Source organism: Amblyomma maculatum, chromosome 8, assembly GCF_055883805.1.
Source record: "Amblyomma maculatum isolate TAMU_Amacu chromosome 8, ASM5588380v1, whole genome shotgun sequence".
Lineage (NCBI taxonomy): Eukaryota > Metazoa > Arthropoda > Arachnida > Ixodida > Ixodidae > Amblyomma > Amblyomma maculatum.
The window spans coordinates 71,556,029-71,569,478 of NC_139351.1; the positions used below are offsets into that span (position 1 = coordinate 71,556,029).

The window sequence follows — 13,450 nt, forward strand, 5'->3', positions numbered from 1 at the left end:
TCAATAGCCGCTTAAGTTTAAATTGATAGGAATATCTGTTATTCGCATTCGCCGAGTATGGACTGTAGAAGGACATTTCGTTGGAAAGCTTCGTTAACGCACTTTAATGATGCCGTAATGAACGTTCACAATGACCACTATGTCGAAGCAAGAGTTTCTAGAGACGTTCCTTCATATTACGTCGAAGGGGATGGCGTTTGTCATTAAGAGAAAGGTTCTAATCCACCTATCACTTCAAAAACTGAGCGCCATGCGCCTGCCTATCTTCGAGCAGTGCTGGCAGACCTTCCGTATTAAATTTTCCAGTTCACAACAGGTTTTGTTTTTCTGTTCGGAGTAAATAACTCGAAAGTGCGCTCTGCGAACTCATTGTTGCTTCTCTTTTCGTGCAGGTTGGTGGACTTCGCTAGTTTCAGCACGAGCCATATGCGTCATTCGGATGAACGCACAACGTTAACGAACCCTTACAGGAAATACGACAACAGCACCTCCGCACAGTTCCTGGTGAGCAGCGCGAGACGAGCCGAATGCAAAACCTATACCAGCGCTGTTCATGTGTGCTTGCCATATCACTTCTTCCCTAGCAAAAAAATACCTATGAGTCACAATAACTTCTTACAAATTTCTCATACTGAACTCACACTAAACTCGTATAAATCTCATATAATCTCATACAAATGTCATTCAACGTATGAAAAATATATGAGAGTGTATGAGATTTGGATTAGTTTAATGTGAGTTTAGTACGAGTTTAGTATGAGAAATCTGTATGAGGTCATTGTGACTCATACAGGTTTTTCGCTAGGGTTGCTGAGGACCTGAAATCAACAAATTCGCCAGGCGGAAACCTATACCAGCGCTGTTCATGTGTGCTTGCCATATCACTTCTTCCCTAGCAAAAACCCCTATGAGTCACAATAAATTCATACAAATTTATCATACTGAACTCACACTAAACTCGTATAAATCTCATATAATCTCATACAAATGTCATTCAACGTATGAAAAATATATGAGAGTGTATGAGATTTGGATTAGTTTAATGTGAGTTTAGTACGAGTTTAGTATGAGAAATCTGTATGAGGTCATTGTGACTCATACAGGTTTTTCGCTAGGGTTGCTGAGGACCTGAAATCAACAAATTCGCCAGGCGGAAACCTATACCAGCGCTGTTCATGTGTGCTTGCCATATCACTTCTTCCCTAGCAAAAACCCCTATGAGTCACAATAAATTCATACAAATTTATCATACTGAACTCACACTAAACTCGTATAAATCTCATATAATCTCATACAAACGTCATTCAACGTATGAAAAATATATGAGAGTGTATGAGATTTGGATTAGTTTAGTGTGAGTTTAGTACGAGTTTAGTATGAGAAATGTGTATGAGGTTATTGTGACTCATACAGGTTTTTCGCTAGGGTTGCTGAGGACCTGAAATCAACAAATTCGCCAGGCGGAAACCTATACCAGCGCTGTTCATGTGTGCTTGCCATATCACTTCTTCCCTAGCAAAAACCCCTATGAGTCACAATAACTTCATACAAATTTCTCATACTGAACTCACACTAAACTCGTATAAATCTCATATAATCTCATACAAATGTCATTCAACGTATGAAAAATATATGAGAGTGTATGAGATTTGGATTAGTTTAATGTGAGTTTAGTACGAGTTTAGTATGAGAAATCTGTATGAGGTTATTGTGACTCATACATGTTTTTCGCTAGAGTTGCTGAGGATCTGAAATCAACAAATTCGCCAGGCGGAAACCTATACCAGCGCTGTTCATGTGTGCTTGCCATATCACTTCTTCCCTAGCAAAAACCCCTATGAGTCACAATAACTTCATACAAATTTCTCATACTGAACTCACACTAAACTCGTATAAATCTCATATAATCTCATACAAATGTCATTCAATGTATGAAAAATATATGAGAGTGTATGAGATTTGGATTAGTTTAGTGTGAGTTTAGTACGAGTTTAGTATGAGAAATCTGTATGAGGTTATTGTGACTCATACATGTTTTTCGCTAGAGTTGCTGAGGACCTGAAATCAACAAATTCGCCAGGCGGAAACCTATACCAGCGCTGTTCATGTGTGCTTGCCATATCACTTCTTCCCTAGCAAAAACCCCTATGAGTCACAATAACTTCATACAAATTTCTCATACTGAACTCACACTAAACTCGTATAAATCTCATATAATCTCATACAAATGTCATTCAATGTATGAAAAATATATGACAGTGTATGAGATTTGTATGAGTTTAGTGTGAGTTTAGTACGAGTTTAGTATGAGAAATCTATATGAGGTTATTGTGACTCATACAGGCTTTTCGCTTGGGTTGCTGAAGACCTGAAATCAACAAATTCGCCAGGCGGAAACGCCGATGCTATCACTCTTTGGCGGCACATGGAAGGCAACGTGGGACGACAAGACGCTGATAACAAAAGAGAATAGTTATTATGGGTTACATTTCGCCGCATTGTTAGCAATTATAAATAATCTGACTCCCCATAACAGAGCTTTCATAGTTGCAGCCGTTCTGTTTTCGTTATAGCGAATGATTTTAAGCAGGAAATCAATTCTCCTTTCTTGAGCAACAATTCCCATAACGCGTCATGTGTTCTGTTGCTTATGTAGCACTCTCAGCGCGATGAACGTAGCGTTTCTGGAACGTTTTCCGTCAGGGGTACCTTCGGAAATACACACACAGTAGCCGAATCAGGGAACAAATTTGACATCTGTACAGGTGTTTCTTTTCTTGTCGGCAAGTCCACCGCCCTGCGGAAGGTTTGGAGAAATACGACAGCAGAAGCATTTTACTTTCTTTTCTTTTTTGTACCTCCGTAGGCATTTCTTGCTGTTGAATGACTAAGGCCTGTGTATTTCTATGAACTCAATATGAGGACAAGGCCTAGGGACCCTCTCTCACCACATTCAGAACACTCATGTCTTCTTGCGCGTGAATTTACACACCCTTCCCCAAAAATCTCGCTGCCCATTTCTTCAGACGGCTGGCTCAGCCCACCACCAAAACAGCCCCTGCGCCTACTGTACGTACCATATCACACGGGTACTGCAGAACTCGAGCCGAGTCTCAACTAATCCTTTGAGCGTACACGACATATAACTGTAGTTAACGCATTCTTACTTTATCCTTTTTATGCAGCTGCTCAGGTTGTAAAAGTGAACAAGAACAGTTTTTCGAGTTGTACATCTGAACCACTGAGCCGTCGTGGTGGATAGAGCGCAGGAACACGGGCCACTCTTTAATCCAACATCGCCAAGAGCCGTTCCATGATACGCTGCGTCTCTTCTGCACTGCATTCATGCTTGCACCTAATGTGGATGACAAGAGATGTGTAGGTTTTCTGTAAATGCCTTCTTTTTCAGTTTCTTTTTTAGTTCAATCAGGTACGAAACGGTACACATTGTTTACCTAATATGAAACTACAGTTGAAACTCGATTTAACGAAGTTGAGAGGAGCCGTGAATTATTTCGTTAAATCGAGAACTTCGTAAACCGAGTGAGTCATTTGGTACATTCGATTATAAGGTGCGGTGGTATCCAAAACGTTGCCGCGGCCTCATACTTGCAAATCCTTAATTCTCCCAAAATGAAATGCGGTACCAGCAGCTGGCGCCAGTAACACACAACAAACAAAAATTGTTACTCATCAAGAGCCCGAGAGGACTACAACTTTATTTTACACTAATGAAGTCGGTGATATTTGCCTGTGTTCGCTTTGTGAGCAATGACCGCACCGGTTTCTCGTAGGTCTGAAGAGCTGCGCAGCACTGTAGGTCTAAAAAGCTCAGTTTGAGAGAAGCATGTGCTCAAGGCACGGGAGATAATATGCAGAAGCACAATGGCGAACGAACTACGCGAAACACGCCACAAAAAAGCACGGAAGTGAAACACCGCCCCTTGAAATGTGACATGAGACTTTTTTTTTTTTTACCGCTGGCCCCATCTGGTGAATTCAATTAAACACAACTCTCGTTTGCACAGCGCAGTTTGAAAAACAAAAAAAAAAGGCGGGACGACGGTGCCTCGCACTGTTACCGTGGGCTCACATTAAATAAATTTTGGCGTGCTCTCTACAAAATTGACCGAAAATAGCGACTTTCCGCCTTCATTTTTAGATATCAGGTTCGTTAAATCGGGACTGATCATGGAATTGATTTCGTTATTTCGAGCTAGTCAAAGCATTGGATCCTATTAGTGTCTGTAGGGGAATTACGATATCTTCGTTAAATCGGGACTTTCGTTAAATCGGGTTTCGTTAAATCGAGTTTCGTTAAATCGAGTTTTGACTTTACTCCACAAGTTTGCTTCTCCCTCTTTGCTGGGTCGGGTAGACCGATCACCGCGGTCACCCTGAAAACTAGATCTCCTGAGGCAGCTGAGGAAGTGACTGTAGCTCTAGCCTGCGCCCAGACAAAGGCGCGTTTCGTGATCTGCGACAGCAAAACTGCCATACGAAATTACAGTCGTGGGTTGCTTGCTCCCCAGGCAATTCGAATATTACAGCAATCACCAATCTCGCGAACTATACAGCTGATTTGGACTCCATCGCACACTGGCGTTCCCGGCAACGAATCCGCCCATGCCATGGCTCGAGGTCTCTACCACCGAGCCGGCGGCAGAGAGGGGGGGCTTGGAGCGGGGACCATAGAGTGTGCCAAATCTTACACAGAAATTCTGCAGCATTATAGACTCAGTAGACGGGTGGCTGCTGCGCCAGCCCCTACCCTAAATTTCAGGCAGGCCGTCGCCTGGCGTCGCCTTCAGACTGGGACATTCCCACACCCGCTCCTGGTGAGCCATATGCTCCCAGGAGAAAGATCTGAATTCTGTGCAAACTGTGACTCGAGAGGGACCCTCGAACACATCCTCTGGGACTGCCCCTTTTCTCCCGGGAGGGGTCTAAATCTGACGCCGCAACTCTGGGAGACCATGCTGCGCTGCTCGGACCCTGGGCTCCAGCTAGCCGCCATCCAGCTGGCCTGGGACGCCGCCGGCCAACAACGCCTGCCGGCCTGCGTCTGAGGCGGGGCACCCGCCATCCATCCCAAGCGATGGAGGGCCGGAGCCTCTTCATCCGCTGGAATAAATAAAAAGTTCTGCTCTCTCTCTCCCTTTTACGCAGGCGTTCACATTTTTGCGATGGCGTCAAAGCCCCCGTTAGCGAAAAACTCCGTCGTCGGTATTGTGAGCCACAAATCACGAGAATGACGCTGGCCGGGGGTAGCTGGCAGCTGACATGGTTGCACATTGATTGGACGTAGGGCTGCCTGACGCCAGGATCCAGCAGCGGGAGGGTGATGTCAGAATTACCCTGCCGTTACAATCACGTTACTCCAATGCCATGCGGGCACGTTCGGCTAGATTAAAGCAGGGCTTCATATGTGGGGGATAGCCTAAGCTATCGCGTCATACCCCTAAAGGCGGCGTTTAAGTGTCCCCCATTATTTCTTGGCGTCAGCAGTGAGGACACCCTTGCCTATCGTCGAATACAGCTAAAGTCTGCAGAAGCTTCTACACTATTCCTGACAGAAAGTAGTCCGCTGATAACGCTTTTCTGGTTACGTAAATACAAAGCAGCCCTTCCGACTAAATAATACGTTCAATAATTTCGATCTCTCTGGCTTGTTTGGAGTAGTCAAATATCAATAAAATTGTTTCGCATTCTGTTCAGCGGAGTATTACACACTCTGCGGACCACGATCCGTATTTAAGAGACGTCATTTATGCTGTTTGTTTTTTAAGTTGCATCTTTTAAGTTTAAGCTGTGGGAACCTTAGACTCGGTTAGAGAATTGATGCAGAAAGGATAAGTGGGAGTTTCGAGTTTAGATAAAGGAAGAAAGGTAGAATTTAATGCGAAGATATCTAGGACGCGGTAGTTATTTGATAGGCTTGAATTATCAGCGCCGGATACATAGGGGCCGCTATTATCTGCATACGCTGGGCATCAGCTGTTACAAGGTACCATAACAAAGATTTGTTGCTAACACTACAAGTGTCCCTCTCCCTCTCTTTGTCAGAGTTACGAAGTGTACAAGCTGGCGCTGCTCGCCGCTCGGTCGCGCAATTCCCATCTGTGCTTCACGCTCTCTCTGGGCGGAAACCAGTTTCTGCTCACGGACGCTACGCAGCACGGACTCGGGGCGTCCGGAAGGCACATCAGGGACATCTCGTACGCAGAGGCGAGTGCGTCGCTCAACGGCCGCCACATACGTTATCGCGGCATCGGAGAACGCTGGAACGAGCGAAGCCGCAGTCCACTTGGTTGTGGGCCTCCGACACTTCTCACTGGAAATGTGTTCACCGCATCTTCTTACCAAGCTTGAGCTGTCGTGCGAGCAGTGAATTGGCGTTGCTGCCGAGTGTAATCCTCTTACGGGACGTAGTTAAGCGCGTTCATGACAGCGCTCACTATTCCGTGGTCACTATAGTTACCATTGTGCAGTTTTCGTGAACGTGATTTTGTACGTTTTTCAGACCACAGGGATATATCGTTCAAGTTTGTTAACGACGTTTCCTCAGCACTAGCTGTCATGTACGTTCATAATAATAATAATAGTAGTAGTAGTAATAATGATAACATATTATTATTATTATTTATTATTAGTAATAATAATAGTAATAATAATAATAATAATAATAATAATAATAATAATAATAATAATAATAATAATAATAATAATAATAATATAAAAATAACAATAATAATAATAATCTCGACTATACCGACTCCAGGGTCAAGACCTCTCTCACATTCCTCCAATTAACCCCTTCCTGTGCTAGCTGCATCCACTTAACTCCGACAAACTTCCTCATCTCATCCGCCCACCTAATTTCCTGCCACCCCCTGCTAAGATTTCCTTGCCTTGGAATCTAATTTGTTACCCTCAGCGACCATTGGTTATCATGCATTCGCACTACATGTCCTACTCATGCCCATTTCTTCTTGATTTTGTGTTCTACACACACCCAATACGCTCTAAAACAAAGAAACGGTTGAATCAGTACACCTCGCAGTGTATTTTGTTTACTCCTTACACCCCTTGTTTGGGAAGTGTCGCAAATGCCGAGAGACATGGTCCAACAAAGTGCATTAAATTTGCTCGCCTTCCAACCCAACTAATATTGCTAACGGATTATTTCCCTGCAAGAAAGTACCCCAGAAAACGCGCAGCCGACCGACCAATAAAATCATACAGGTTAGCCTTGAGTTACTGGGTGTAGCCAGCTGGCCCCGCAAGTGCGCCTGCTAAATGCGCAATATCACAGGCATGAAAGTTGCATGAGAACAAGCCGTATCCCATACGTAAAAAGTGAAATATTTGCCTTATATCTTATCTGTTTCACAAGCAGCTTATCAACCTATCTCTTTCATAAGCAGGATAACAAAACAATTATTGAAAGCACGTTTTGTGATAAACCTTTAGATTGTAATATATTAGGTTAACAAAAAGAAAATCGTTTCCCTTAACTTTGTCTGCGCACCAGCTTTCAGATGATATATACTCATATATGGGCGCACCTAAACTATGCGGAAATATGCTCCGTTTATTGCTTGATTAGGTCTTCCTATGGTAATTTCTTCAATACCCTATTTTTATTGCTTGCGGAATAAAATGCTGCTGAAAGAGGTTAAATTCAGCGTCAGTCATGCTCGTGTCTTGTAGCATAGATGTTTAGGTGCAGCCTATGATGGAGCTGCTTCTGGTGCTGATCCGCAGAAAGATATAACGGTTAATTGGGCTTGCACGAGAGCGTACCAGCGGTATATGTGTTGATATATGTATAGGGTCTTTCATAACAGGAATTGCGTAACCTATGAAAAAAATTTGAATCAGCGAGGTGCGCATCATACTTCTGTGGCAGGACTGTGCCTATGACACTAAGAATACTAGCGTTTCCGTATTGCTTCTTCCGTCTCCGCTCCTAGTGTTCGAACTAATCAACGCAGAGAAGCCATCGAAGGCATCACAAGAGTTTAAATAGCCTTTTGAACGGGTCCCAAGTTGTTCGGGCACATTTTACTTTGGCTAATCTCAGTTCGCTGGATTGCCCTAAAGATGTATATTAGACGTGTCACCGAAAACCCAAAGCAGAATAAAAGATGTGTCGAGCTTGGAGTTCGCCTTTACCGCGTCACTCGACGAAAGGCGTAATAGTGAGCAAGCGTTTTAAAGGCTGACAATAGTGAATTTAAAATGCGTGCTGAAAAAGTACCGCGGATATTGTAAAAATCGACTCTCTCTCGCCTCTTCCGTAGATTTGCAAGAGACATTGGAGTGAGGTGAAGTACGTCGAGTCCGCCGTCGGGTACTACGCTCGCAGCGGAAGGACGTGGATCTCCTACGACACGGAGAAGACCATCGCGGCCAAGGTGTGCAGGGGGACTTTTTGTTCGGTCCCAGCTTGTGCCAGACGCAGCCGTGATGCATACACAGCGTAACCACGCTTAACAAACGCTTGCGAGTTCACCTAGGTCACAAGCTTGAGTAGCCTGGTCCCCGTTTTGTTAGCACTGAAGTGGGAGCCACTGTGGGTGCCTTTATACCGGGGTCTGAGTCCCAAATGTTCTTTTTATAACATTGTTTGTCGCCTCAGGGCGTAAAAGGGATTTGTTAAGAATTCTTTGTCGGGAGGTATGATCAGACACAACTCAAGAAAAAAAAGGCAAAGTACGCCCCTCGATGCCCTTCAGCCAGAGGTGGCCATTGATCCTCGTGACGCTACGGGTAGCCTGACTGAGGTCTGGTGGACCTCCCTTTGTCTGCCACATCGTGCGTTTCTCAATCAGGTCTGTGAGTTTCAGTCGCGACGTTAAGAGAATCATTCTATGCCAATTAACTGCAGGAGCTCTGTTGAGGGGGAAGTCGCTTTTTCCTTGAGTTGTATCCCATTATAGTTTTCATTGGTCGGACTTCGGGACCTTTTGCCACTTTCAACGCTGAAGTATCATTACTGCTTGTATAGCAGACACGAGTGAGTGGCAAATTGTTATTACGTGCTAGGTACTTTGCCAATTAGGCTTATAGTCTAAGTGCATCCTGCTGTCGCTCCTCTTCCGGGCTCAGAAATTTATTGGAAGTGGCCAGGGCAGTATACGTTCTCTGAGACGAACGGCACTCAGCTTTCAAAAAAGATATAAGCGCCGATATTTGTGGACGAAAAAATACACAGGGGATGATTACGAAGCAAGCAATGAGGTATGCGGTGTATGCACAGTGCAGTTCAAGCCAAAAGTAACAATGCATTGTAATTTGAAGTGCTCAAATATATGTATTTTTGTTATCATGCGCACACACACACACACACACACACACACTCACACGCACGCACGCACACACACACACACACACACACACACACACACACACACACACGCATATATATATATATATATATATATATATATATATATATATATATATATATATATATATATATATATATATACAGATAAATGAAGGGGAAATGAGGGTGCTCGTTATAATACATGAAGGAAAGAAGCCAACAGTCGGACAGGCCAAGGAAAGCATTGGGGATTGTACTTTCTTGAAGTAAAAATTAAAAAAACAATAAGACAATCACATAAATTAGTAATGTAATCTGTTCAGGGGAGAGATAATTAAACACAGAGTAGAAGAAAAAACAACGTGCCGATGGTGGGATCCGAACCCACGACCACGACCTCCGAATATCGCGTCCGGTGCTCTTATATATATATATATATATATATATATATATATATTGCGTGCATGTAACATATAGGTATTTTTATGTAATGATATATGTGATATGTAATTAAGTATAAGTAAGTTGAGGTGGGGTTTGGACCCCTGTCCCGCTTTTCGAGCCATATGATGTCTTGTTGAAAGCGACGAAACGCCCACTCATAGCAATAGCGGCATCTTCGCTTTTACCAGGCGGCAGCAGCTTTCCACAGCCCACGAATTTTTTTGTTTTGGTAATAAGTGAGGGAGAAAGCTAGAAAGTAAATAATTACACAGAGAGCAGTAAATATGTATTGTGTAGTCTATACGTTCACATACACTCGCAAGCAGAAATAAAAACTACTTATGGATACGAGGGCACTTTCTGTGCTTACACTAACGAACCGTCTTGAAGAAATATGCACAAATGAACTTGAGACGAAGCCTCATGCGTGTTGTGTAAGCGGTGGCTTTCTTCCTGTCGAGTGTTATTTATTTGGTTCCTGCAGGCTGCGGGCGGGGCACCAGAAGAGACAGTAAAATGTATAATTTATTAGTGGTTCGGGATGAGTGCTGTTTTCTGGCCGCAAGCTCTTGTCCCTGTCCTTATCAAGGTGCGTTTATTAGGGCTATGGTTGCGAAAACAAGTCCGAAAAACATGGAAGCAAAAAGTGGAAGCAAAATCTAAAGTGTGATATGGTATCTGATTAAGATGAGGCTTGTAGTCATGAATGTGTGTGTAACGACAAGTGGTACAAATGCTGTGTCACGCCTGGTCATGTCATGTGAGTCATTAGAGTTTAATCGCGAGTCATACTCACTTGTCATGAGTCAGTCTGATCGGAGATCCAAAATGCGTGACTATCGAGTCCGTGACTTGTGTAAGTCAATAAAAATCATTACCATAACTAGTGTCTAGTCAACACACTCAAAAGGGCTAATTCATGTCATTCTAGGAACTATAAAGAGCAGCCAACGCGCATGCTTTTGGATTTCTCTAATGCAGACCTCTTCAGTGTTAAGTTTTGCACATTCGTACTGCATGAATGTGGATGATGCTTCGAGCATGAACTGTTCGTTAGGCACCCCTTGCCGGCCCATTCGTTTCCTGCCTTCAGCCGCCTGGGCACTCTCCCGCAGGTGCGGATGGCGATGCGCAGGAACCCAGATTTCTGCGTGATGCTCGTCCAAGTTGAAAAGGACGACTTCCGGGGCATCTGTTCCGAGAAGCACTTCCCCCTAGCTCAGAGCGTGAAGCAGGCCATGCGCCTCTTCCATCGCAAGCCGCCCAATCAGGATACCTGAGGGTCTGTGAAGTGCACGTTTGGATCGAGAATAAAGAGTGCAGTTGCGCTCAAAGGATGCGACATCCGAGTGTTTTTGTTGCCTGCATTTTTTCTCTTATTATCGATCGCAATTCTGACGCAGTAACTCTTGGCCTAGTGCCGGCCGTACTTTTCTGCTAAGTCCGCGTTATGAGGGGTCCGAACCTGCCTTGACGGAGACCTGAGATTGCGATGATGATGACAAATACGAAGCCGTGTATTTTCAGTGCATGGTCAACATCACCACGTGGTGGTAAGTAGCACAGAGACATCCATAACGACGTTCCTCACTACTAGGGGGGGGGGGATTTCCTTAATATAAATTAGGGTTGAAATATCGGAAAGAGCTTGATGCAGCTTACTACATGTATAGGGATACTTCTGTGAAGCATCGCACAGCAATAACGAATTCCCGAGCATGAAATGCAGCAACCGGTATTCACTATTTGTGGTAACCGAACTAGACCACAGCGATATGAGATCACCAATATTAATTCACGTGAAAATGACTAGAAGAGTTATGAATTGTGCACATACTTTCTACAGTTAAATTAAGATGTTTCGGCGCTTTATTTGTTGCTACAGCGGAGCCGCTATGTAACAAAACATCGAAACGGTAGACAGGTAAATGCCTTCCAATCTGTGGCGTCCAAGGAGGAGACCCAGCGCGGCCCACAGTTGCAAAGTACGCCGTTATATTCAACAACAATCATAACTCACCACGTTACGTGCTCAACGGATCTGTACATTTGATATTTAAAAGTATCTGTCGACAATAGCAACGGGTTGACAAAAAATGCGATGAACTACGAATGAATGCACTATGTTACGGATCACATAGAGGCAGAAGTGAGAGGTGAGAAACAAGTCCACAGCCTATCGTAGGTGGGGACAAGAGTCAACAATGGTGTCCAAAACATATGTTACTGAATTGGTGAACGCAAAAGTTAAAAATACTAGTCACGAACTCCGTACGACGTCGTCTTGTATCTAGTCGCACCATTCCACCCCATCCCACTGAGGTAGCGCAGTGGTTAGGGCACTCGACTGCTGTGACCAAGGATGCGGGATCGAATCCCGGGCTCGGCTGCTGCTTTTCGATGGAGGCGAAAAGCAAGAAGTCCGAATGCTCTGTGATGTCTGTTCAGGTTAAAGAACACAAGATCGTCAAAATTTCCGGAGTCCTCCACTACGGCGTCTCTCATAGTCGTAGTCTCTTTGGGACGTTAAACCCCACAAACCAAACCAACGCATCCCACCCCGAATGTCTCTTGGCAGCGCTGCGGATGGGGCGAGCTATTATAGTCATGGATGTGGGCCCACCAGACGACAAGGACGGCGCTGATAGTCGTTTTCTCTGCTCCTCGCATGCTGTCAAAGCTGTGCAAGATGACTAATCCAGAGACAACAAAGCAAAAAAACTGCGGCAAGAAGCATCGGCGACCCTTGAGTGCGCAGAATAAATAATAATCATTGGTACACAGGAAGGGAAAGGCGCAGAATCTGTCACACTTGCTCTGTGGACACCCGAACCGCGCCGTAAGGAAAGGGAGGAAAGTGGAAGTGAAAGTGGAAAGAGAGAAAGGGGAGCCGTAGTGGAGGGCTACGCAGTAATTTCGTAGTGTACGAAAAAATTAGCTGTGGCTTAGCTCTGGTTAAGCCTGAATACGAAAGCAATACCTCCTGCGCTTTGCTCTGCTGGTGGTTAGGCATATGGCTTCGCCTTTTGTGCGACTAAAGGCTTTACTCTGGACACAACATGGTTTCTGCTGTTTGTTTATTCCAATGAACACGCTTTGGTGGTCCGTTAAGTAGTGACTCTTGGTCTGAACACTGGTAATTACATAGTCGTCAGAATGTCTATACATCACCAAGTCTAGACTGCTACCCCATTGGGTAGTAATCTTTGGTTGGAGAGGACAAAGCTCAAGGTAGTACTTTTCGTCGAGAGCTCGTATGAATTCTGGGTCTCTCTTTCTTCTGTGGTAATTATATCGCTCTGCGGCATTCAGAGAGTCCATGAAACTACTCTCGCTCACTGAACTTGTAGAACGCCGCAGGGCTCGCCATTCTGCGGCATAGGCGCGTTGTTTAGCCAACCGCTCTTGCATTTCTTACATCTGTCTCCTCGGCATGGCATCGGCGTTTGCGCGCAGCACGTCGCTCCAGCGACGCCTTTCACAACTCCTCAGACATGACTAAGCGGACTCGCGGAGCGCGCCTGCGGCGCCCCGTTTATCCTCTCCTAGCGAGCACCCTCACGCGGCGGGCCGAGGAGGCCATCACGTGGTAGCCGCCGCGCCGAGCGAAGGAACGACTACGGCCGAAGAGACGAGTTGGGGCCCATGCTCTCTTCTAGTCATGACGTCACG

At 44.8% G+C, this 13,450-nt stretch overlaps 1 protein-coding gene across 1 annotated transcript in view; it reads left to right on the forward strand.

Moving 5' to 3' along the window:
• Window positions 1-11,058, forward strand: part of LOC146181464 (putative chitinase 10) — a 55,181-nt gene extending 44,123 nt beyond the window's left edge. Inside the window, exons 6-9 of the mRNA XM_084577889.1 lie at window positions 393-504; window positions 6,067-6,228; window positions 8,307-8,420; window positions 10,894-11,058. Of these exons, the coding sequence (XP_084434015.1) occupies window positions 393-504; window positions 6,067-6,228; window positions 8,307-8,420; window positions 10,894-11,058 (553 nt within the window). The remainder of the gene's footprint in view (window positions 1-392; window positions 505-6,066; window positions 6,229-8,306; window positions 8,421-10,893) is intronic.
• The last annotated feature ends 2,392 nt before the right edge of the window (window positions 11,059-13,450 follow it).